At 53.9% G+C, this 24,802-nt stretch overlaps 3 protein-coding genes across 6 annotated transcripts in view; 1 reads left to right on the top strand and 2 right to left on the bottom strand.

Moving 5' to 3' along the window:
• Nucleotides 1–9,864, top strand: part of SPG11 (SPG11 vesicle trafficking associated, spatacsin) — a 29,806-nt gene extending 19,942 nt beyond the window's left edge. For 3 of the 4 annotated variants that reach the window (XM_074549042.1, XM_074549040.1, XM_074549038.1), the window contains 13 exons: nt 95–254; nt 361–575; nt 995–1,691; nt 2,631–2,767; nt 3,879–4,077; nt 4,692–4,829; nt 5,334–5,467; nt 6,397–6,504; nt 6,997–7,165; nt 7,747–7,835; nt 8,248–8,403; nt 8,805–8,956; nt 9,492–9,864. In XM_074549042.1, the coding sequence (XP_074405143.1) occupies nt 95–254; nt 361–575; nt 995–1,691; nt 2,631–2,767; nt 3,879–4,077; nt 4,692–4,829; nt 5,334–5,467; nt 6,397–6,504; nt 6,997–7,165; nt 7,747–7,835; nt 8,248–8,403; nt 8,805–8,956; nt 9,492–9,675 (2,538 nt within the window). In that variant the 3' untranslated portion in view covers nt 9,676–9,864. Of the gene's footprint in view, nt 1–94; nt 255–360; nt 576–994; nt 1,692–2,630; nt 2,768–3,413; nt 3,438–3,878; nt 4,078–4,691; nt 4,830–5,333; nt 5,468–6,396; nt 6,505–6,996; nt 7,166–7,746; nt 7,836–8,247; nt 8,404–8,804; nt 8,957–9,491 lie in introns of all 4 variants that reach the window. The other variant, XM_074549039.1, reaches the window with a different exon arrangement.
• A 442-nt stretch (nt 9,865–10,306) lies between these two features.
• On the bottom strand, nt 10,307–18,456 carry EIF3J (eukaryotic translation initiation factor 3 subunit J). Its single transcript, XM_074549065.1, has 8 exons — nt 18,168–18,456; nt 17,979–18,079; nt 14,396–14,453; nt 14,096–14,187; nt 13,593–13,707; nt 12,615–12,773; nt 11,590–11,663; nt 10,307–11,302 (listed from the first exon to the last, which is right to left on the bottom strand). Exons 1-8 carry the CDS (start codon nt 18,439–18,441, stop codon nt 11,174–11,176), a joined length of 1,002 nt encoding a protein of 333 aa, XP_074405166.1. The 5' UTR covers nt 18,442–18,456; the 3' UTR covers nt 10,307–11,173.
• Nucleotides 18,457–20,813: 2,357 nt separating this feature from the next.
• The window catches only part of CTDSPL2 (CTD small phosphatase like 2), a 29,962-nt gene continuing 25,973 nt past the window's right edge, over nt 20,814–24,802 (bottom strand). The window contains exons 11-13 of the mRNA XM_074549060.1: nt 23,619–23,745; nt 23,291–23,386; nt 20,814–22,710 (exon numbers count right to left, since the gene is read on the bottom strand). Coding sequence (XP_074405161.1) covers nt 22,645–22,710; nt 23,291–23,386; nt 23,619–23,745 — 289 coding nt within the window. The 3' untranslated portion in view covers nt 20,814–22,644. The remainder of the gene's footprint in view (nt 22,711–23,290; nt 23,387–23,618; nt 23,746–24,802) is intronic.

The raw sequence follows: 24,802 nt of genomic DNA, 5'->3' as shown, positions 1-24,802 counted from the left end.
TCCCTGTTCCCTGAGCAGGGGCACAGCTGCTGCCCCTTCCATCCCCCCGGAGCCCAGCAAAGCCCCCCTGATCCCGAGGCCGTTGTTTCCCCAGCTGGGGGCTGCAGGGGGAGCGGCCCCCGCGGTGCCGCTGCCGTGGCTGCGCTCGCAGGCGCTGTTCCTCCTGGAGCTGATGCTGCAGCAGTGCCGCACTGACTACGAGCTGGGCAAGCTCCTGCAGCTCCTGGCTGCGGCAGAGAGCCTGCTGCTGGACGGTGAGCACAGCCTGAGCCCCGGCCCCGGCAGGGCTGCCTCCCGAGGGAGCCCCAGCCTCCCCTGGGCCGCAGCCCCAGCTTTGCTGAGCTTGGTTCTCTCTCCCAGGCCCCCACCTGCGGAGGCTCTGTGCCCTCAGCCAGGCCCTGAGGGACTCCTCCATCCCCATCAGCCGCTCCATGCTGACCCCCTGCAGCCTGGAGGCCTTCCAGGGCCAGTGCAGCTCCATCCTGGAGCAGCTGCAGGAGAAGGGAATGTTCAGCCTGGCTCGGGAGGTGGCAGCCCTGGCTGAGCTGCCTGTGGACAGCGTGGTCACACACGAGGTACAGTGCACGTGGTGGCAGTCACCTCTTCCTGCTGCTGCCAGCACTGGGGATGCAACTTCTCAGCCTTCCCGAAACATTCGTTTTTTTGTTAAGTAATTATTTATTTTAAATGCAAGTGCACCCAACACACAGGGTGTAAGTGCTGAGCTGCAGAGTGCAGGACAGCTGTCCTCATTCTCTTCCTGGTTTTATTTGTTTGCAATCAGTTTTATTTGGGGAGGGAAATAGATGAGTTTGTCCATCAGGGGGTGTAAGGAGATGATCTTTAAGGTCCCTCCCAACCCAAACCAGTTCTGTGACTTGTTGCATGTTGGGGCACTTCCCTAAATCCAGTATTTCAGTGCTGCCCGTCCTGTGTGAGCTGGAGTTTTCTTTCTTGGAAAGACAATTGTGATAAACCTCTGTGGATTTTGCAGGTTCTGAGGGATCTGCATCATTTAAGAGACAGTGGCCAGTGGCATCAGAGCCAGAGCAGAGCAGAGTTCTGGCAGAAGTGCAACGACACCTTCAGCAGACATTGCATCTGCAGCCGAGCCGCAGCACAGTTCTTCCTGCGCCAGGCTGACAGCGTGCGGGAGCCCTCGGGGCAGGAGAGGACAGCCAGCCTGATGGAGCGGCAGCTGCTGCTCACGCTGGCCGGGCACTGGCTGGCCAAGGAGCCCGGGGTGGCCGTGCAGGAGCTGCAGGACGTGGAGAAGCAGCTGTGGCGGTGCCGCGTGGCACAGCGGGCACTGCTGCCCGAGGGCTCGCAGCCGTGCCCGTGCCCCGGGGCGCAGCGCTTGGGCCGGCTGGCCGAGCAGTTCTCCTTTGCCAGGCTGGCAGCCCTGGAGGCAGCCGAGCCCCGCGGGCTGCGGGCACTGCCAGCCCGGGCGGCACCGGGGGCGGCACTGGGGGCCGCGGAGCGGGCGGCGCTGGAGACCCTGCTGGGCACCCTGCTGGAGCAGGGCAGCGTGCACGAGGCCGCCCGCGTGTGCCACTACTTCCAGCTGTGGCACCGGGACGTGGCCCTGGTGCTGCTCTGCAGGGCCCTGGCCCTGGGCGAGGCCGCGCTGGAGCAGCTGCAGCCCGAGGTGCAGAGCCTGCTGTCGGCCGGGGCCAGCGCAGAGCCGGGCGGTGAGTGCGGGCTGGGCCCTGTCTGCGCTCCCTGCAGCTGTGCAGGAACAGCTCCTGCTGCCCCCTGTCCCTGCACTGCCCCTCAGCTCTGCAGGAACAGCTCCTGCTGCCCCCTGTCCCTGCACTGCCCCACAGCTGTGCAACTCAGCTCCTCCTGCCCCTGCACGTCCCCTCAGCTCTGAGAGACAGCTCCTGCTGCCCCCTGTCCCTGCACTGCCCCTCAGCTCTGCAGACACTCAGCTCCCCCTGCCCTCTCTCCCTGCTGCAGAAATGCCCCTCTGAGGGCAGTCTGTGGCCTTGCCATGCCCGTGTCCCTGTGTGCTCCTGGCACTGTTCTGTGTACAATTTCCATCGATCTCAAACCTTTCGTTTGTCATAGCTCTCAGTTCTGGCCCAGTAAAGCAGCACTGCGCTTTATCCCTCTAATTCTAGCACTCCACTAATTTTTTTGCTGTAGCTGAATCAAGGAAATGCCTTAGTTAATACATTTTTCTGACACCTTTGTGCATGATGAAGGGTTTGGTGTTTCTTGCTTAATAGCAAGGCAAAGGCTGAGAATGTTTATCTGTAAAGTTCTCTGCATGTCTGTGAAGTCTGAGTGAGCAAGTTTCAGCTGGAACATCCCTTTCTAATACTGATGTGTAAAACTAAATAGACACAGAAGAGGATAAATCAATCCTAACGTATCAGGAAGGCTGCAGAACCCTTACTTAATCTTAAAAATTTTATATCTGAGAAACTATTGAGGATATTTGTGTTCTGTTACATTGTTTGTACCCTGAAACAAATGTAAGATTTGAAAAATCACAGATGCCAAGAGCTCGGTTTTCAGAGTCTGAGGAAGTGTTACAGAATTGCTGCAGGTTTTGGGAGCCTTGCCCAGGTGTAAGGGTGCTGTCTGCCCTTATGAGATAGGAATTGATGGTTTTTTGTTTCCAGCATCCAGCCTGGAGGACTGGGCCCCTCTGGGGTGTGGGGATGATGCCGTGGTGGCAGCGCTGAAGGCCCTGGCAGAGGAATGTGTCCATGGCAGGGGTTACTGCAGGCAGGTCCTGTGCCTCTACGAGCTCTCCAAGGTAAGGCAAGGAGCCAGGGCCTTGGGCCAGCCCTGCTGGGGCTGGGCAGGGCAGGGTGGGAGGGTGAGGTCTCAGCAGGAGCTGCAGAGGGTGGGATTCCAGCCCTTTGTGTGGGAGAAGGGCAGAGGCCTCCTGGGCATGAGGTGCTGAGGTGAGCTTGAGCACAGCTGATCCAGCTGCAGCTCCAGGTGATGCAGCCCCATCCTCACAGATTGCTCTCCTCAATTCTGTGCTATTTTACACTTTTTGGGCCCGAAGCTGCAGCCGTGTCCTTGGTTCTGGGCTGGAGAAGGATTGTTTGTATGACTGAGCTGTGAGGAGAACTGCTAATGCTTTATATGGGGTTCAGTTATACACCAATGCAGTACAGAATGTGGAAAATAGGAAAGCTGAAACATAAGGCATTACCTGTGGTTAAGGGGAGGTGCCGTGGGTGGGGATGCCCTGATGGATTTTGGTGCTGCTCCCCCAGGAGCTGAGCTGCTCCTTCGGGGAGATGCCATGGGTGGGGATGCCCTGATGGGTTTTGTGCTGCTCCTTCGGGGAGATGCTGTGGGTTAAGGATGCCCTGATGGGTTTTGTGCTGCTCCTTTGGGGAGATGCTGTGGGTTAAGGATGTTCTGATGGGTTTTGTGCTCTCCCCCAGGAGCTGAGCTGCTCCTTTGCGGAGGTGCCATGGGTGGGGATGCCCTGATGGGTTTGGGTGCTGCTGCTTTGGGGAGGTTCCATGGGATGCCCTGATGGGTTCTGTGCTCTCCCCCAGGAGCTGAGCTGCTCCTTCGGGGAGATGCCATGGGTGGGGATGCCCTGATGGGTTTTGTGCTGCTCCTTCGGGGACATGCTGTGGGTTAAGGATGTTGTGATGGGTTTTGTGCTGCTCCTTCGGGGACATGCTGTGGGTTAAGGATGTTGTGATGGGTTTTGTGCTGCTCCTTCAGGGACATGCTGTGGGTTAAGGATGCCCTGATGGGTTTTGTGCTCTCCCCCAGGAGCTGAGCTGCTCCTTCGGGGAGATGCCATGGGTGGGGATGCCCTGATGGGTTTTGTGCTGCTCCTTTGGGAAGATGCTGTGGGTTAAGGATGCCCTGATGGGTTCTGTGCTCTCCCCCAGGAGCTGAGCTGCTCCTTCGCGGAGGTGTCGGCGCGGGAGCCCCGCGAGGTGCTCGGGGCCATCCTGGCGCGGCGGGGGCCGGAGCGGGGCCGCAGGGCCCAGGCCTTCATCGCCTGCCAGGGGCTGCCCCCTGGCACCGTGGCACCGCTGCTGGCACAGCAGATCACCCACGAGCTGCTGGCCTCCGCCCAGGGAAAAGGTGGGCACAGGGAACGCTCCTGGGCTGTGCTGGGGTTTGGTGTGAGCACAGGGAGAAGGGGACAGGCAGGTTTGGTCTCTGGGGGGATTTGTGTGTCCCAAAGCAGCCCCTACACTGTCCCTGAGGGCTTGACTTTGCTCTGGTAGCATTGTCTACCTTATGTAAAGTTCTATACAAATGTTCATTTGTAGTTATTCCTGTGCCCAGTGTGGTGTTGCAGTAGCTAAGGCTGCATTTTTGTGGACATAATTTTTTAAAAAAGATTTTTAACCTTGCTGCCCCACATCATCTGATTTGCGAATATCATGTGCATTTCCCTGTGTGAAGCATGACAAAATGTTCTTCCCTTACTTTTTTCCTTTGAGAAATGAGGGACAGCTGTATGGTTGTCCACAAGGATTTTGTTGGGTTGAACTGGCAAAAAAAGTATTTTCTGATTGTTAAATTTAAGTAATAACACAAAAAGAGTCTTTAGGGTTGTAGTCCCAAGTCCTCAGTCAGTCTGGAAGATACCAGATTGGTTTGTTTGGGGTTTGTTAATTAAAGATAAGAAATAACAGGAGTTCTCTTGTGCACAATCAGCAGTGGTGACAGAATTCTCTCTCTGGCCACAGGGCAGAAGCAGGCTTGGAACCCTGCAGTGGAGAGCCAGGAGCTCCTGCAGCTTGCCAAGCTGTGCCAGGATCACACCTTGGTTGGGATGAAGTTGCTGGATAAAATCTCCTCTGTGCCTCGTGGGGAGCTGTCGTGCAGTGAGTAAATGGCAAATCCTGCCTGGTGTAACCTGTGTGTAACTAACGTGGCATTGTTGCCTTAAACTCACAGCTCTAAGGGGAGGCTCTGCTGCTGATCTCAAATTTGATATTCAGTTAGTAGGGCTGAGGATGTGCACAGTAGATAAGGGTGTTGCTTAAGGGTTTATTTTCCAAACAAAATTCAGATTTTTGTGCTAAGCAAGAGGTGAGAAATGCAGCCAGGGAGTGACCTGAGCTGTTGTGGTGGTTTGTTACAGAAGGGGCATTGTGACTTTGTTCATATTTATCACAGTTAGGAGCTGAATGTCTCAAACCCAAATGCAAAACTCGTGCCCTCCCTTTCCCAGTGCAGGGCAGTGATGATGTGTTACACATTTGTCAGCCTTGGCTGGGGGAGGCTGCAGCTTCTGTGCTTGTGCGTTCTGTGTTTTCTGGAGAGAGGCAACAATTCATGATTTCCTCAGCCCTTGAAGTGAAGTGCCAGAACCTTGTGCTCCTCAGTTACAGAGCTGCTGATCCTGGCGCACAGCCTCTTCAGCCTGACGTGCCACATGGAGGGCATCACTCGGGTGCTGCAGGCGGCTCGGCTGCTCACCGAGGAGCACCTGGCGCCCAGGGAGGAGTACGGGCTGCTGGTGAGTGTTCCTGGGGCTGGGGCTGTCCTGGGGCTGTGCTGGGGCTGTCCTGGCTGTCCTGGGCTGGCTGGGGCTGTCCTGGGGCTGTCCTGGGGCTGTCCTGGGGCTGTCCTGGGCTGGCTGGGGCTGTCCTGGGCTGGCTGGGGCTGTCCTGGGGCTGTCCTGTGCCTGTCCTGGGCTGTCCTGGGCTGTCCTGGGCTGTCCTGTGCCTGTCCTGGGCTGGCTGGGGCTGTCCTGGGGCTGTCCTGTGCCTGTCCTCTGCCTGTCCTGGGCTGGCTGGGGCTGTCCTGGGGCTGTCCTGTGCCTGTCCTCTGCCTGTCCTGGGCTGGCTGGGGCTGTCCTGGGGCTGTCCTGTGCCTGTCCTCTGCCTGTCCTGGGCTGTCCTGGGCTGGCTGGGGCTGTCCTGGCTGTCCTGGGGCTGTCCTGGGGCTGTCCTGGGGCTGTCCTGGGGCTGTCCTGGGCTGGCTGTGCCTGTCCTGGGCTGTCCTGGGGCTGTCCTGGGGCTGTCCTGGGCTGTCCTGGGGCTGTCCTGGGCTGGCTGGGGCTGTCCTGGGCTGTCCTGGGGCTGTCCTGGGGCTGTCCTGGGGCTGTCCTGGGGCTGTCCTGGGCTGGCTGGGGCTGTCCTGGCCGTGCCTGCCCAGTGTGATTCAGCTGCTGGGGAAATGTGCTGCTCTGCGGCACTGGGCATCTTCAGTTTCTGCCTTGAAGGATCTCCTGGAGCCTGGGACGTGCCCAGTGGAATGGTGTCAGTGCTGAAAGCTTCCCTGCCTGTTTTTATGAGATAAAACGATGCCCTTTGAGCTCACAGCTGCAGTTTGGGCTGGTGTAGCAGTACCCCCATGGCTCCGGGGGCACACGTGCAGCCAGGGCTGCCCTGGGAGGGGATTGTTCACTGCCCTGGAGCTGCTCAGGTGCCCTGGTGTCCCCAGGTGCGCCTGCTGACGGGCATTGGCAGGTACAATGAGATGACCTACATCTTCGAGCTGCTGCACCAGAAACACTACTTCGAGGTGCTCATGAGGAAGAAGCTGGACCCGGTACGTGAGGGGCAAACGTGCAGGGAATTGTGTGGCTGCATCAGGAATTTACACCCAGTTTACACAGGCTGAAATTGTCTGGGCATTTTACTTCCTGAGTAAAATTTACTTATTGAATTGAGAGTCAGGTTTCATAGACATAAATTATTGCTGGGATTTAGTCTTATTTTAGTTGAACCATTATTTCCTAATTAGTTCAGTGCTACAACGAGAGCAGTGTTGAAACTTAAACTTGGCACTGTCAGAGTTTTAACATCCTGCTTTGCTTTTATTTGCAGTTAAAGTTTCATGGGGGTTTTAAAAATCACAGATGCTCATAGGTTTAAGTAAGCCGTAAAGAAATGTCGCATGTTGACATTGGTACGCAAAGAAGCACACGGGTGCTGGGTTTTCATGCCCAGCTGAGTGCAGGTGGGGGGCTGCTGTTGGGTTTGGGGTCCCTTTGGGGCAGGGTGGTGCCAGGGCTGTGCTGAGGGTGCCCTCTGTGCCCAGAGCGGGACGCTGAAGGCGGCACTGCTGGACTACACCAAGCGCTGCCGGCCCGGCGACAGCGAGAAGCACAACATGATCGCGCTGTGCTTCAGCATGTGCAGGGAGATCGGCCAGAACCACGAGGCTGCCGCCTGCACCCAGCTCAAACTCATCGAGTGCCGGCCCTGGGGTGAGCGGGGCGGACGGGCAGGGGCGGGCGGGGGTCCCGAACAGCCCTGGAGCTGCTGCTGCTGCTGGTGGAGGCTCCTGCCCTGAGCAGCGCCCGGTGTGCGCAGAGGGCTCCGATGTTCAGGGCTCTTTCCTGGTGTAAAATTCCCGGGGAGTGGGTGCAGACACAGCCAGGTCTCCCTCAGCCCACAGGGTGGGACACAGTGGCCTGGCAGGGTTTGTCTGTGAGTGTGGCACCCACGGGCTGAGCTCTGCAGCGTGGGCAGGCAGTGCTGTGAGAGCAGCGACACCAGGAGCTGTGCCAAGGCATTTCTGAGTGGTCAGTGCTGGGATCTGCCACAAATGTGTGGCTGGGCTTTCTTTCCAGCCTCCAAGCACTCAACCGGGCTCCAGCAAAGCTTTGATCCATTAACTAAACAAGCAGTGAGTTCTTTCCTGCTTTTTTAATACATAAATTTTGGTTTAGTTTGTTGTTGCTTTATGAGACAACACCAGGGACAGACTTGGCACTGGGAGAGAGTTTGAAAGTAACTTTGTCACCTTCCTAAATAATTGGTTATTCCTTCTTTTTTCCTGTTTCAGAGGAGTCTCTTCAGGATGTTCCAAATTTAAAGAAGCTGCTGCTGAAAGCTGTGACTCTCTTCATTGATGCAGCAGAAAGTTACTCCAAGGTAAAGTGAGATGGAATGGAATGATTTGTGGAGCACGTGAGGAGTGGGCTGGGCTGGGAGAACACCCCGAGGGCTCTGTGTCTCTGCAGCCCCCTGGCACCAGCAGCATGGCTGCATCTCAGTGTGCTGTGCTGGCCCCTGCTCAGGTTTAACAAACTCTGAGTTACAGGTGTGTTCCTCACTGTCAGGGCAGGGACCAGGAGCTTAATGAGCAAGGGTAGAACAATGACAGTGTTTAAACCCAAGCGTAATTATGGTGGAAGTGTTTGTGGGAATGAAGCTTTGTTTAATGCCGATGGAACACGGTGAATGTGAAGCTGCAGTGCTCTGTCAGTGCTTCAGGCCCTGCAGTGTCTGAGCTCTCTCAGGGATGCTCCCAGGCTCCTGGAAGCTCTCGGCTGCTCTGTTGCAGGACTCGTGTGTGCGGCAGGCGCTGCGCTGCCGCCGCCAGACGCGGCTCATCACGCTGCAGCTGCACTTCCTGGGCTCAGGGCAGAGCACCAGGATCATCAACCTGGGCAGGCAGGAGCTGCCAGGAGCCATCCTGGCCTTGCCCAGGTTCTACCAGGTGAGCTGGGCTCCCTCGGGGTCCTCCCGTGGGATGGAGGGACAGGACACAGGGAATGGCTTCCTGAGGGGCTTGGATGGGATAATGGGAGAGAATTGTTCCTGGGAGGGTGGGCAGGCCCTGGCACAGGATGCCCAGAGCAGCTGTGGCTGCCCCTGGATCCCTGGCAGTGCCCAAGGCCGGGCTGGATGAGGCTTGGGGCAGTCTGGGATGGTGGAAGGTGTCCCTGTTTAGAGGCTGAGGAAGGTTGTTCACAGTGCTTTGTTGCCTGTATTTCTCTGCTGTATTGGTTACCCTGTATCTCACAGCAGCGAGGGCTGGGTGGAACAGAAGCTCCCCAGTAGCAGTTCTCAGTGTGGAACGTTCTGTGCCATCCCCTCCTGTCCCTGCTCTCCCTGCAGGCAGCCATCGTGGCCGAGGCCTACGAGTTCCTGCCGGACTGGGCTGAGGTTCTGTTCCAGCAGGTGATCACCAGGGGGGACTTTGTGTACCTGGAGGAGTTCCGGCAGCAGCGGCCGCTGCGGCCCGGCCTCTTTGAGGAGGTGGCCAAGAAGTGAGTGAGGCTCTGCAGCTCTGCCTGCACAGGGCCCCTGACAGGGGGGAAAGGGTTAAACTGTCCAACTGTTACGGATTTGAGACAAAACTCCAGAATGGTTTGGGTGGGAAGGGACCTTAAAGGCCATCCAGTGCCACCCCTGCCATGGCAGGGCCACCTTTCACTGTCCCAGGGTGCTCCAGCCCCATCCAGCCTGGCCTTGGGCATTCCAGGGATGCAGGGGCAGCCCCAGCTGCTCTGGGCACCTGTGCCAGGGCTGCCCACCCTGCCAGGGAAGGATGTGTTGGTAGGCTTGGTTCCTGGTACAGCATGGAAGTCACTCTGATCCAGCCTCGTCCTTGAGCTGGACAAGGAGGGAGCTCAGGGCTGGGCAGAGCAAATCCTTAAAATGAATCAGAGCAAGTAAACAACCAGGAGATTCAAGTATAGGTGTTGAGTATGACCTCTTGTTGAAATGTCATTCTAGCAGGCCCAGAGCAATCTCAGGGGCCTGGGGAGGTTCTGAGTGTCAGTTCATGTGCAATTGTTGCAGGGTCAAACAGCAGCACGCCCCTGCTGATGCTGCCCTGCGGAACCTGAAGCGGTTCCTCAGCCACTGTGAGGACATCTACACCTACTACAGGCTGGCCTACGACCACAAGTTCTATGACGTGGTGAACTCCCTGCTGAAGGACCCTCAGACTGGCTGCTGCCTCAACGACCTCTTATCCAACTGAATCCCAGCCCGGAGCACAGGCTGCAGCTCACTGCTGATTCACACTGATTTTATCCATGGCCTGCTCACAGGGCTCTGCTGCTCTGTAAAAATTACTCCAGAAAACTGAACAAGGTTGTAAGTAGCTAAATGCTGACTGTGTTAACCTAAAATTGTGTTTTGTATAATAAATCTTATTGTTTATAAATTACTTGAGTCACCACAAACACTGACTGGCCCAGGTGGGGGGTGAAGCAGAGATCCAGCAGCCCTTTAAATCAGGGGCAGGGGCGAGGGAGCAGCCCAGGAATTCAGCCCAGAGGCTGAAACAGGTGTGCAGAATGGCCAGGCAAAGGGGGTGGGATGAGCAGAATCAGTGCAGGGTTCAGGTATCCAACAGAATAATGCCTTCTTTGAGTCCAGTCTGATTTCTAGAATCTTGTACAGCTTTAAACAGCCCATTCCTAATTCTGCTGTCTTGGAGTAAAAGAAATAATCAAGTGCAAATGTATTTTTACAATTATTAAATATACATTCCTTTCCAGGCCCAAGCCATGGGCAGACTCCCACCACACCTCAGCTTTGCAACTCTCCCTCTTCAGGTATTTTTCCTGTCAGGCCCCAAAAGGAACTGTGCTCCAAGGCCAGCCTGGTGAAGTCCTCAATAGTGATTTTTATTAAATTAGTTGCTTTATAAAACATTGCAGATGTTGTAATTGTTAACATAACAATTTGCCCAACTGTAGGAACTGCTGCAGTTTGCTAAGCAAGTTTGGTTTTTAATGAAAGAAAACGGCCGAGTTGTGAGAGACCCCACCACAACCCAGGAGAGCCCCAAGGAATTCATGTGGCTTGGTTTTTTCTTGTACACTTAACCCCTTAATTAACTGTTAAAGAACACCCAACCCAGACAGCTGCATTAGTAGAAATTTAAATGACTGGAACTAAATAAACTTCATCCTTGAGACACAAGTGGGTTTTGCCTTGCTGTGCCCCAGCAGGTGCTGTTCAGGTGTCAGGCTCTGGAGCAGTGGCTGTCCCAGGGGACAGGCTCCCAGGTGCAGTATTCACACTGAAGTTAGCAGTTCCCTTCCCAAAATACTGAAATCCTCAAGCTCTAACTCAAGACAAAGCGACTGGAACTCTACGTGCACACCCTGCCCTTGCTGCAAACTGCTCTTGCTCAGCCCTGGCCCTGGAGCAGGGACAGTTAAGGCCATGTCATGGAGCTGTGCTGGTTATAATCCTTCACCTTGTTCCAATTCCTTCCCGATTTAGTGGCTGCTGCTATGAATAGCAGCAGTGCCCATTATCAGAATTTTGGGTTTTTAACTGCAATTTACAGACCTTTTCCGTTCTACCCCGCCCGGAGCGTCTGCCCGGACCCGGCACCTCCAGCCCCCAGCACACAGATACTGCAATTCTGATTGTAGCATTTGGCAGAATTTAGAGGAAGAAAGGTTGTGCTACATGTTTAAGGGATTATGGGCAACAGAAAGACAACAGAAGGGAGATAAATGTCACATGAAGTCTTCAAAGTCTTGTACGTACTCGCCGTCGTAGCCGCCGTAGTCGGCCAGGTCGTCTTTCATCGTCGCCTTCAGCCCCCCGCCAGGCACAACACCTTTTTTCTTCTTTTTGGCTTTATTCTGTGCCAAGGGGACAAGGGTGGTTATTGCAGAGCCCAGAGCTCTGCCATGACCCCAGCCAGGCCCAGCCCAGTGGCACCGAGCGTGGCCCTGCCGATGGTTTCCACCCCACGTTTTCTCTTCCTGGGAAAGCTGTGACAGTTCCAGGTGTCCCCAGCTCCCTGCACCACAGCCTGGCCCCCCTTTGCCTTTCATCCTATTTCCCCTGGACTCTCAACAAGTAACTAATAAATGCAGGGGAGCCCCAAGCAGGGGCTGTGATCTCTGAGGAACAGCCCCAGCCTTACCTTCTCTTGTTTTTGTTTTTCACTGCATAATACTGTCAGAGTGTTTGTGATCTTTTTCAAATCATCCACCTCCACTGCATCAGGGAAGAAAAAGGAAAAAAAAAAAGATTCCTTATCAATTTTGTTCTTATAAGGCAGTTAAGTAACATCCACAGTCTCTAAAACTAGAAATCAGCATTAGTGTAACTATGGGCAATTACTTGATTTAAATCAGCAGAACACAGAGTGGGTGGTTCTGGTCCTTACAATCCCAACAAGGATTCCAGCTGGTTCCTTGGAAGCCTGAGCCTTGTCGAAGGTAAAACTTGCAAATAAAGTTACTGAACACAAGGGTCTACAGAGACTTTTGAACAGTACAATATGGAGAGAGTAAAATACAGTCAAATGTATTAAAAGGAGCACTGGATTAACAATAAATTATTCTGTTGATCAATAAATGGTGCGAGAGGCTGGCAGTCCCTCCTGTTAGGAGCTCTGAAGCCCTGAGATGGAAGCTGCCAGCTGGGATGATGGATGCAGCCAGCTCCTCCTGGGATCGAGTTACCCCTCACTGAAGGACAACTGGGCACAGGACAGGGAGCCATCCCAGCCACCAGGGCACTGGGAATAGGAGTTTAAATTACTTCATCTCTGTAGAGTTACATGCTCAATTCCAGAACAGTTAATCTGCAGTTCCAGAATTACATGAACTTGATTTTGTAATAGTTTCCCTCTAAATGAGGTACTCAAATTATCTGCCTCAGAGAATTTACTCTTATTATTTTAGAAATGGCTTCAAGAAAAACATGCAGGGTTTAGATCAGCATAAAAATTCACACATTTAAGAGAACTGTCTCTAACCAACGTGCAGAAAGAGCACTCTTGCACGAGGAGAGGATCCTAGGTGGAGTCTGTGGGAATGGAATCAGGTCAGTGCCTCATTTAGCCCAAACTCACAGAGCAATCCCCTCTGAGCACTATCACAGCACGTTTTCCACTCCAGCTGCAGCCAGCTCTGGCAGCAGAGCTGCGCTGTCTGCACTTACAGGAAATACAGACGTCCCGAAGCAGCGCTTCCAAAAAGCCAGCGTAATGTAGGGACTTCTCGTACTGTGTGATCTTCTCCTTGAGCAGCTTCCCAAATTCCGTGAAGTCATCTTTAGAAGAGGGGTTCATGGCATCTATTCCACAAGTGCTATTTACACCTGCAGGGCAGGCAGGGGTGTTACAGAGACCATGAGCTGTGAGCCCGGAAAGGGGGCTGGCTCCCACCTCCCTGAGCTCTGCTCCCCCACAGCCAGGGTGGTCCCTGCCCTCGCAGAAGGAAGGAAGTTTGCTGCAAAACTCAGGAATTTCATAGAATCCCTGAATGGTCTGGGTTGGGAGGGTTAAATCCCATCCAGTGCCACTGTGACAGGGCAGGGACACCTTCCACTGTCCCAGGTTGCTCCAAGTCCATCCAGCCTGATCTTGGGCACTGCCAGGGACCCAGGGGCAGCCACAGCTGCTCTGGGCACCCTGTGCCAGGGCCTGCCCACCCTCACAAGGAACAATTCCTGCCCAATATCCCACCTAACACTGCCCATTGTCAGTGGAAAGCCATCCCCCCTTGTTCTGTCACTCCAGGCCCTTGTCCAAAGTCTCTGCCCAACAATTTTTGAAGCTGAGTCAAACTCAGTAATTTGACCCAGCTATTCCTGTTCTCTGGACAACCTGCACCAGGAAAGGAAGCCCTTTTCCCTCAAATAAACAATTCCTGCCTCAGCCTCCTGAGTGCAGAACTCAGCTGGTTCTTTGCAGCTGTGCACACCCCCCCCAAGCTCTGTGACAACCTCCCCTGAGCAATGAGCTGAATCATTCACCATAATTAAGGAAACTCTTCCAGTTTGAGGAATGCTGTTGTGCATCAGCATCTTTGCTACTTCTTTGTTCTCAGTGCCACAACTCTGCGTGCTGAGAGCCAAACCCTGCCCATGCTTTGCAGGGTCCCAGGGGTTTATTTATTTCCTGCTGCTTTAACTCACCGAAGGTTTCCTTTGCCAACTCCAGGTCTGACTCCTCTTGCAACTTCTTTAGCCGTAGTTTGTCTGCCAACTGTTCTTCTGGTGTGAGCTCCTTCTGTTCCTCAGGTGCCTCTAACTGCAGGGAGGGCACACAGAGAAGGTGGCACGTTAAAGACATGGTGCCTTCTCCAGAGCCCTCGACTCAGGGCACATGGAAAACCTGGGACCCACTCCCTGCAGTCCCAATAAACTGTTCATTTCACAAGGAACGGGAAGAGACACCAAACTCCCACTCCTGCCTGTTCCATCCCTGCTGCACACAAAGGAACTGGGATAACACTGATCCAATCACTGGTTAAACTGTGCAGGAATTAAAGCTCCCAGCCCCAGATGGGATCACATACAAGACCTAAGTTTGGTTTATCAGATGAGTCAAGACCTTTTCACATCTTGCTCAACCTCCAAAAAACCAAATCAAACCCGCCCTCTGAATTTTATGTGACCCAGAAGAAATCAGGAGTTACCCTTTTTTTAAGCTCCTCTTGCTTTTTCTTTTGTAGCTTTTCTTTTTCTTTGATTTTTTCTGCTATTTTCTTTTTTTCTGAAACTTTCGGTTCTGTAAAGAGTGGAATAACAAGCTCTCAGAAATCTGATGATTTTTTTCACCCCACAACCACAGAAACACTGGAAGCTCAGCTCCTGGGAGCGAGCAGAGAGTTACAGACATTTCTGTTAAACCCAGCCCCGCTCAGGTTCGATCCTCACACACCAGCAGTGTCTGTTCTCATGCTGATACAGAGCCAGGGGTTATCTTCAAGTCTCACCTTGTTTTACCTCTGTCTCCTTCACCTCCTCCTCTTCCTCCTCATCATCCCAGTTATCCTGCAAAACAGTGAAGATCCTTTTACAGACACCTGTCACCTCTTCCAGAGCCCACAAACCCACTGATCTGGTATCAGAATGAGGGAGCCATGGGAGCTGTATCTCAGGGGTTTTTGGAGCTGTCCACCCTGGTTGGGGCCAGTTCTTACTATGAAAACAGCAGATTTTGGTCAAACAACCATCTTGTGTCAGTCATGACAACAGCCAGGTCACAAACAGGACTTTACTCTCATTTCTGGCATTTTGAGACACTGAACATCCCTGAGGGATGGGTGCAGCACAGCCCTGCTGGAAGCCCCCAGCCCAGCTGAAACCCCGTCAGAGCAGCACAGGCTGTTCTGTCCCACAGCACCAGGGCCCCTCTCCTGGGCTGGGAAAAGCTTCCCATGGCTGCAGGGATTTTCTGGGAGGCCCCAGCAGAGGCAGTGGTGCAGAGCCCCACGCTGCACCGGGATGTGCTGATCCCAGCAAGGAGACACCGAGTCCTTCCACAGCTCACTCGGATAATTGGCACCTGCAGGGGACTCGGCTTCCCTGCCACATTCCATGGAGCTGACTTGAATTTGGAGCAGCATTATTTTAGCTCACATCTAATTAACTGTGCTACACCCACTGCTTAAACAGCTCCACTCAGCACCGAGGAGCTGCCTCGGCCCCAGCCCGGCCAGGCTGAGAGTCAGATGCAAACTGCAGAGGAAGGGCAGCCTGGCCATGAGGGATTCATCCGTGGCACTGCCATGTCTGGGACACTTCACAGAGGGCACGTGGGCAAGGACTCTATGCCATGAGATGTGCCCCAACCCCATCCTGCCAGCCAGGCCTGGTTTATAACCCATGGAATACCAAGTCCTGCCAGCCAGGCCTGGTTTATAACTCAGGGAATACCAAGTCCTGCCAGCCTTGCCTGGTTTATAACCCAGGGAATACCAAGTCCTGCCAGCCTTGCCTGATTTATAAACCCAAGGAATTCCAAGTCCTGCCAGCCTTGCCTGGTTTATAAACCCAGGGAATTCCAAATCCTGCCAGCCAGGCCTGGTTTACAAACTCCAGGGAGCTCTCTTGGAGGAAGAGCCAACTGCCCCAGTGCAGTGTCCTTGCAGTGATACAGTAATTCCCAGAGAACACATTCATTCCCCAGTATTTCAACACTGTTTCTGTGTCCTTCACTGCCCCAGAACATCCTCCCTGTGGCTGGGACTGGGCACTGGCTCCCGGCTCCAGCCGAGCTCTGGGATGGAGCAGGCAGAGCCCTGCTCTGGCTGTGCCAGCCCTGAGTCAATAGATGAAAATTCCTGGCAGCAGGCCTGACTTCTGGGGAACATGTGCTGGGGAACACTGAGAGGAGTTTTGTTACCAAAGGTGCTAATTTTAAACCCGGGAAGTTGACGTTTCCCGAATTAACACTTACTGCAAGTTCACTACTTAAAAAGCCTCCAAAACACAGATCTGCAGATACAAAGCACATTCCACAATGTGAGATGCCTTAGGAAAGCCATGGCCACAAAACACTTTGTGTGCTGCCACTTTAGACCACGTCATCTCCCTCACGTGGGGATTTCCCCATGTGGGCCCTCACACTGAGGGATCCAGAGACTGAGCAGGGGCCTTTGGAGTCTGGCAGGAAGAGCAAGCCAAAGGAAAACAAACCAAAATAAACCACCTTTCTTTGCTGGATCCTCTCTTGATGCAGCTCTGGCACTAAACCCATAATCCCTTGGAAATAGTTAAGCAACTGCATTAAACTACATGTGAGATGTAAAATGTCTTCCCAGTGCCAGAGGGCAGGGATGGATGAGATATTGGGAAGGGACTGTTCCCTGGCAGGGTGGGGAGAGGCTGGGATGGAACTCCCAGAGCAGCTGGGGCTGCCCCTGGATCCCTGGCAGTGCCAGGACAGGGTTTAGAGCAGTAGAAGGTGTCCCTGCCATGGCAGGGGTGGCGCTGGATGGGGTTTAAGGTCCCCTCCGACCCAAACCATTCTGGGATTCCACGTGGGGAATGTTTGCTCCTTTATTAAACAGACAGAGACCCCTCAGGTGGTTCCTGGAGAACCTCTCTGGTCCAGTTCTCCTGGACACATTCTATCCAGCAGGAAAGCTTCTCACTTCCTAAGGAGGAAAAGCAAATGTCTGATCTACAGGTGTCTGTACACACCTGTCAGTCACAGAGCTGTCAGTCACACACACCCGTGTCAATCACACACACCTGTGTCAGTCACACACACCTGTGCCACTTCCACGCTGCCCACACTCATTCCCAGTGCCTGGGGCTGCTGTGCACACACCTGTCCTTGTCCTGCTGCTCTAATGTCACACCTGGGACACTGGGCTGGGGCTACTACTCCATTTAAGAAGATAAGTTACACACAGAATCACAGAAATCTGGTAACTTCAGGGTTTTTAAAAGATGAACTACTTTTTCCATACAGTTTATGGGAAGAACTCCACCTGAGCCCCAATAAAAACTGCTGGTGCTTTTCAGAGATTCTGGTAACTGTGTCCCCAAAACCAACCCTGAGTCCTCACCCAGTGTTACAATGTCCCAGGGCTGGAGGAAACAAAAAGGTCTTTTGTAATTGCCTCATTCCACCGACAGAACCCCGGGATGGTTTGGGTCCACAGGGACCTCAGAGACCCCCCAGTGCTACTTTCTACTGTGAGCAGGGACACCTTCCACGGTCCCAGGCTGCTCCCAGCCCTGTCCAGCCTGGCCTTGAAACCCATCTGGTGTGCTCCGTGTGCATTCCCTGGCAGCCCTTAGCACTATCCACATGAATATGGAGGCAGCAGCAAACAGCCTTTGAGGGAGCTCTGCCTGCACAAGCACCAGCAATGATCATCCACACGTTTTATCCCACTGCCGTGCAGACACCACGCTGAAACACGGCAAGATCCCGCCTCGTGGCGCGTGGAGAAGCAGGAAAATCGGGTGGAAAAGACGTGCTGGCAGAGCACAGAAGCTTCTGGTGAGCAGCAGAAGCACCAACACAGCACAGCCGTCATTAAGCCCGTCCCGGCGCCTCTCCAGCGCACCCCACTCCCAGTGCCGGGCCCGGCAGGCAGCAGTCAGCGGGGGACAGTGCCCCGCAGCCGGGGGAGCAGCTGGAGAGCAGCAGGGGGATCCCCAGAGAGCGGGAGGCGCCGCTCCCGGAACGCCTGTCCGACCCTGCGTGCGCCGCACGTCCCGGGCCAGCGGCACCGGCTGCGGCCAGGGCGGCTCGGCGCCTCCTGCCATTGCCCCTTGTCACCGTGACCGAGCCGGGGCCGCTGCCGCGCGGGCGGAGCCGCCGTGCCCGGGAGCCCCGCGGTGTCCGGCCCGGCCCCGCCGCCCGCCGAGGCCCGAGCCCGGCCCGGGGCCGCGCAAACCCGCCCGGCCCGGCCGCCGGGGCCCCGAGCCCCCGCCCCGGCCGGGCCCGCGGCCCCGCTCTCGGCCGCCATATGGCAGCGGCCCGCCCGCCCCGCCGCCCCCAGAGCGGCCCCGCAGCCGCCGCGCCGCGGGGTCCCGGCGGGGCCCGCCCGGCCGCACCTTCACGTCGTCCTCCTCATCCTCGCCGGCCCAGCGGTCCCCGGCCACCCCCGGCACCAGCCGCTTCGCCACCGGCTCCACCACCTCGAAGCTGTCGGCGTCTGTGGGGAGAGGAGCGCGGGTGAGCGGCGGGGAGCGGCGCGGGGGGGCCCCCGCCGGCCCCGGGCCCCGCGGCCCCGCCGCACCCACCCCACGAGTCCGCCGCCTCCGCCGCCATCTTGCCCCGACCGCGGCCGCCGGGCAGCGCCGCGCGGGGCACGCCGGGACGGCGGCGGACTGACCCCGCCCCGCCCCCGGACACGCCCCCGGAGGCGGGGCCTGAGCGCCGCGCGGGAACGGGGCGGGAACGGGGGAGAGGGGGCGGGGCCAGGACAGGGATCGGGAACGGGATCGGGATAAGGAACGGGAGCGGGATCGGGAACGGGACAAGGAACAGGATCGGGATCGGCCCTGGGCCCGGCATCCCGCTCCCCCGGGCCTGTCCCGGGGCAGTGCCCGCCCGGTTCTATCGCGGGCCGCAGCCGCGGGAGCCGCCCCGGCCCCGCCGCACGCCCAGCCCGGGAACGGAAGGGAGCGGAGCGCAGGGAGCCGGGCCGGGCCGCGCTCCGGGCACCATCCCGGCACGGCTCGCGCGGGTTTACCCACACCGGGGCGCCAGGCTCCCCTTCCCTCTGTCCGGTAACGTGAACAGAGGAAAGCTGGAATTGTTCATCTCTTCACTGCCCGCTCCCAGCTTCTGTGACAAGCCCAGGAAGTGGAAAAGGAGGATAGATTTTGTCTGAAGATAATAAATTTAAAACGTGTCTTTCATACACCAAATCAATGATCTCTGTATACGCCTGTACAAATCACACACGTGTCTAGGACAAACACAAAGGAAAAATAGAGACACCCAAATTTATCATCCTTTTTCCATTCTTCTCCGTTTTCCAGACAATATAAATAATAACAGACGGCTCCAACAATGTCAATGCTCAAATAAGTGATATCCTCACCAAATCTACAGTTTCACAGCCTGAGGGTGCTGTGGAGATAATCACAAAATTGCCAGGAATTTTGCAGTAATTTGGAATACGTTAATATTGGAATATGTAATTTGGAATTCTAAGGATATACACAGAACAGTTAAATTTTTCCTTGACAGTAAAACACAGACACGACTTCTTCCACTTCAAGGCTGAAAACTGACAGGAGCAATGTCTTGACTTACAGAAACATGAGGCTCAGTGAAGGATGAGATCAGCTAAAAATCATGAGAACAGAATCCAGAGCATTAAGTATTTAATTAAATCTTTGTGCTTCTGTAGACTAGAAACGATTGCAGAAGAAACAGAAATCCATAGCACAGGGCTTCTCTTCCCATCGGTATTTTACAAGATTGGGCCCCATCAGTACAAATGACATTTTTGTAAGTACCAAGAACAAAATCTACTCCTCCTCGGCAGGTCCCTCCTGCTTGGCGATTTCCAGCGGCCCCACTGCAGCCCTGGGGCTGGCAGGGCAGGGCAGGGACGGTGCTGGCAGGGCTCCTGTCATCCTGCCAGGCTCGGTTCCACATTTCAGGGCTCTTCCCGACCCCATCCGTGCCTTCGCCGACGCCTCCCGCTGGCAGCAGGGTGCTTTGGTGGATCCCCACTCCAGCCCGGGCACATTCAGCCTGCCTGCCACATCCACAGCAATGGAACTGCCAGGTGGGGTCAATCCGAGGTGGGGCAAGCAGGAACACCGAGGCTGGGAAAGCAGAGGCCTGACCAGGCACTGCCACCGAAGGGCTGGGAGGCGTGACATGGAACAGAATCCACAGGGACACGGAAAACAGGCCACCAAAACCTGGCACAGACCGCAGAGGAAATCATTCAGAACTTTGGAAATAGGATGGGGTGCATTCCACAAGGACAGATCCAGCTGGGGGGCACAAGCCACACTCACACCTGCTGAGCCCCCCAGGCGCAGGGGGGCTTTGGGGACACAGCCTGACCCAGAGCTGGGCACAGGAACAGGGAACTCCCCCTCGAGATGAACAGGACAGAAGTAAAACCTGTGGATGAAAACTCTGCCCCACAGCAGGGAGGTTAGCAGGAGGCAGAGGCACTGTGCAGAGTTCAGTGATGAACACCAGGCTGGCAGCACAGGAAAATATGAATATTTAATATGTTTACCAAGCACCTCTGTCAGTCCCGTTGTGCGCCGCTGCAGAAGCACATCCCCTCCTTCACATTCGGGCTTCCCTCGCGGGTCTGATGGGCACAGCACACACACAGCTGCAAAGTGCAACGTGCCTTTGGTGTCCTCAGCTCTGGAAGCACTGCTGGCATGGCTGGAGCCACAGAGGACCTGGGGACGTCACTGGAACACTGAACATCCCACCACAGCTGGAGATGTCACTGGAACACTGCACATCCCACCACAGCTGGAGATGTCACTGGAATGCTGAACATCCCACCACAGCTGGAGATGTCACTGGAACACTGCACATCCCACCACAGCTGGAGATGTCACTGAACACCGCACATCCCACCACAGCTGGAGATGTCACTGGAACACCGAACATCCCACCACAGCTGGAAAAGGCGTGAGCTAAAGCTGGGCTCCTTCTGGCAGATCCGTGAATTTCACAGCACTTCTGTGATGTGGAGAACCTGGGAGGAATCCCCCGTTAGGCAAAGCTTCACCAGGGAACTGAAACCCCTCAGAGTGAGATTTACATCGCAAGGAACGAGGGAGAAACGGCTGCAAAGCAAGGGGCAGCTGCACACAAGCTGCCCCTGCCTTCCAGAGTCCATCCATCCATCTCTCCATCAGCTGCCCAGGGGACACGGCTGCACCAAGCAGATGTAAAGGTAATGTTCTGTACATTTTATTTCAATAAAGACATAAGACAAACAGCGTAAAGATGCCCAGATGCCCTAAAGATAAATACATTTAAAAGATTCTCATTAAAATGAATCTGTAGTATTTCTTTCCTGCAAGCAAAATACCTTTCTTTAAATACAAAAAAAATCAGTATTCTGAATTGCAAATGTTTTCACTTTTTTTGCAGAAAATCTGCCATGATGATTTTGTTTTTAATGAATAAGGATTTTCCACAAAACAGGCTTGCTCTACATGCTAAGTTTTAACAGTTCAGTGACACCATGTGCTAGCTACATACACAACAGATAATATAGTAAGAAAACACTCAACCTGATGAAAAGTTAAAATCTTCATTAATACACTGGAAAAAGTTGACATAACTCATGCCTTTTAAAATCAAAAATACAAAAATTAAATGTTTTGCTAAAAAGATTTTCCTTATTTTAAGGACTCATTTGAAAATGAAGCTGCATGTAATTTGTACAATAAAATTGTACAAGTAAACAGGTAATATACATAAAAAATTAATTGACATACTTCTCAATTATCAGCTGTCCACCTTTAATTTCCAATACTGTACTTTCTTATCAAGCATACAAAATAGCAAACTTCTCTTTAGAAAAAGTGCCGTTCTGTGACATCTTTTACACAAAACCAGTCCGAGCCTGTGGCGTGGTAATGCAGTCGAGAGGCAACGCTTCCTAACTGGTACAAACCCTACCTTCCGCACAAAGCCCCCGTCCCCCGGGGCTGCGTTAGAGCCACGGCCGGGCCGTTCCCTCGCACACCGGTGGGATGGCAGGGCAGCCCTGCCCCGGGGAGGCCGGTTGGAAGCAGGAGTGTCACAGCTGCCCGCCCTGCCCCTGCCCCTGCCCCGGGCCGGGCACGGCAGAGGGTGAGGTATTCCTTGTCCATCGTGGTGCCACTGCCAGCCGAGCTCTGTCCGGAGGACGTGCCATCGCAATGGTTCAGGGTATTCCCAACGTTAGTCGTTCTTATCTTCGTCTTATCTAGCCAGTCTCTTGATTTTTTTTGAAAAGGTTTTCGACTACAGTAGAATATTACAGAAAGAAAATATAAATGCAGGGTTTCTTTTTTTTTTTTTTTTTTTTTCTTTCTAAATGAAACTTACGTGGGCTAAAACTAGAGAATATTTTTAAACAAATATACAGGATGCAGGCAGACAAAGCAGGGAAACGGCCAGCCAACTGTTTAATAAAAAACTAACAAAATTTGGCTATTTCCAGAAAAACTATGAAGCGCCTCAACTAAAAGGAATGCATAATGAAATTCTAATCTAATACAGGTCAAAAATGTAAAAAGGTTATAAACCTTAACAGGAAAAATAAAACAACTTTTACTGGCCATTCCTGTTGAAATGAGAATCTTAAAAGTAACAGAAAAGTGGCTACAAACCCACTTAGAGCACCGAACAGAGAGAAAATCCGAGTCCGTTTTCAATCTCTGTTGTATCATAAAATCCTGTGTTTCTACAGGTCAAACTGCTGGTGGCAGAAACAGAATTTTCTTTATAAACTGCAGATGTCCTGTACATAAAAAATTTCCTTGGAGTTGCACTAGTTCTAAAGACTTTTCTGTTCTAGCCTCCCTACTGCGGGTACTGGATTGTACTGATGGCGGCAACCTCAGGTGTAGAAAGTCTCTTTCTGTAACCCTTGATCATTGTTGGGCACCAAAGATAAGAAAAGCAAGACGGGGTACAAAAATGCAAAATTTCAACAGTAATGGCAATGTTTTGTATTAGTCCAACAGGGTCCTGCATTTCCTCCCCTCGGCAGCGAGAGCACAGGCTTTAATCGGGGGGTAGCAAATCATGCAAGCGAAATCTGTCTCTGATGTGAGGTCGGACGTCTTCGTTCTGTGGGGGAAAGGGAAGGATTAGGAGAATGAGCACAGCCAGAACCCCACTGCAGCAGGGCTCCTGGCCTGACACCCCTCTCTGAGCTCACACACTGAAACCAGGGAGGATGCCATGGCAGAGACCTTCAGGAACAACCCCATAGCACCCACAAGGGCTCAGGAGAGATTTACTGGCCTTTCAGGAGACCTACAGGGGTTGGAACAACCCCATAGCACCCACAAGGGCTCAGGAGTGATTTACTGGCCTTTCAGGAGACCTTCAGGAACAACCCCATAGCACCCACAAGGGCTCAGGAGAGATTTACTGGCCTTTCAGGAGCAAACACACACAGCACAGCCAGCAACTGTGGCATCCAAATGCACAGAGGTTCCCAATTTCCTGATGGCTGATGTCACAATCCCACAGCCCTGCATTTTCAGCACAGTCAGCAGTGACAAGCCCCCTCTCTGCTGTGTGAACACGTCCCTGGATCTTCACCAGCCTCAACCTCAGTGACTCAGAAACCCTTAACAATAGGTGAAAATATTAAAGGAACTCACTGACAGTTCTGGGAAAAGCCAAGAAAGCAAACACTTACCAGCTCTACTAGTTTCTCCAGAAATGGAATCAACTTTAGGAGTTCATTATCATTTTTATCCATGAACCAGCTTTCTATAGGAATTCCATTGGAAAGCTAAAGTTAAAATATGAAAAAAAAAAATCATCAATGTTTAATTTATTATTAAAAATCATTATGTTTAATTTATCTACAAATAAGACTTGTGAAATAGCATTTGGGGGAAGAATGTTTCCAAGTTACACATTCCTGAGTGTTTTCCCCACAGTTTGGTTGGCAGACCTCAATACCAAGGCCCAGACTTACACTTCCCTGTGCCCCTGAGGTGTCCCCTGGCCCAGCCCCTCACCTGGTAAGCAAAGGCTTGCGGTGAATTGTCAATGATGATGGTTTTGGAGAGGTCTCTGCCCAGGATGTTCAAATCCTTGATGTAATTCCCTTGTACACACACACAATGCTCACGGAAGAGTCGATGCCTGTCGTTAAAGCAAAGTACTCATTAATGAGGCCAAAGACAGCATCCACACTGCACCAGCAACATGCAGCTTTGCCAAGCATTATCCAGCTTTTTTCTCTTTCCATCTCCTGTTAGAGAATTGTGCCCCTTTTCTGTTCTTTAGAGCTTTTTATTGGTAAAATGCCCAGTTCAGGCGATTTTGCACTAACCCAGTTCCGGTTAGTTCCTTTCCCATTAGGGCCAAGACATCCCATCACCTCCTTCCTTTGCCATCAGCCTGCTCCTGTGAGATTCATGCCAGAAGGAATGGATGGATTGCCTAAGAGGACTCAGACTGAAAACCCATCAGGAATAAAACTCCCATGCCATGGCATACCCACAGAACCATCAATTGCAAAGTAGGCAGATTTGGTGCTGCCCCACTGCAGAGCAGCCCCTCCAGGCTGCTGCATGTTTAAATGATGCTCAGGAGCTGCACACAGTGTGCCTGATTCCATGCAGGAGCTGAGCTGCCCACGTTGCCATGGAGGGGAAGGAGCTGCTGCATTTATATATAGAGTGTGAGTCACACGTGTGGGGCCTGGCAGGCACTGGGGCTGGGGGCAGAGCTGGGCCCAGTGAGCGCAGCCCCAGTGCCCCAGACAGAGCCAGGCAGCACAGGAACCCCCCTGCAGGCTCCCTGCCTGCTGCTCGTGCCATTGGCCTGCCCTGTGCCAGGAGCACCTGGCATGGAGGCACCATCCTGGGGTGTGCCCACCAGGGAGGCCTTCCCTGGCATGGAGGCACCATCCTCTGGGTGTGCCCACAGGGAGGGCTTCCCTGGCATGGAGGCACCATCCTCGGGGTGTGCCCACCAAGGAGGGCTTCCCTGGCATGGAGACACCATCCTCTGGGTGTGCCCACCAAGGAGGGCTCCCCTGGCATGGAGGCACCATCCTCGGGGTGTGCCCACCAAGGAGGGCTTCCCTGGCATGGAGGCACCATCCTCTGGGTGTGCCCACCAGGGAGGGCTCCCCTGGCATGGAGACACCATCCTCTGGGGTGTGCCCACCAAGGAGGCCTTCCCTGGCATGGAG

The sequence above is a fragment of the Zonotrichia albicollis genome, chromosome 11, assembly GCF_047830755.1.
Source record: "Zonotrichia albicollis isolate bZonAlb1 chromosome 11, bZonAlb1.hap1, whole genome shotgun sequence".
Lineage (NCBI taxonomy): Eukaryota > Metazoa > Chordata > Aves > Passeriformes > Passerellidae > Zonotrichia > Zonotrichia albicollis.
The sequence above is the reverse complement of the archived record's forward strand: the minus strand, read 5'-3'. Positions and strand labels throughout refer to the sequence as shown.

Bases quoted from the DNA above. Each gene is read 5' to 3' on its own strand.
- EIF3J (XM_074549065.1), bottom strand. From the start codon at position 18,441: ATGCCGGGCCCAGGGCCGATCCCGATCCTGTTCCTTGTCCCGTTCCCG. The intron at 12,774-13,592 runs GTGAGTTAAAGC...CCTGCCCTGCAG, and splicing joins GTTGGCAAAGGAAACCTTCG to GTGTAAATAGCACTTGTGGA. The intron at 11,303-11,589 runs GTAAGGCTGGGG...CCCTTGGCACAG, and splicing joins AAAAACAAAAACAAGAGAAG to AATAAAGCCAAAAAGAAGAA.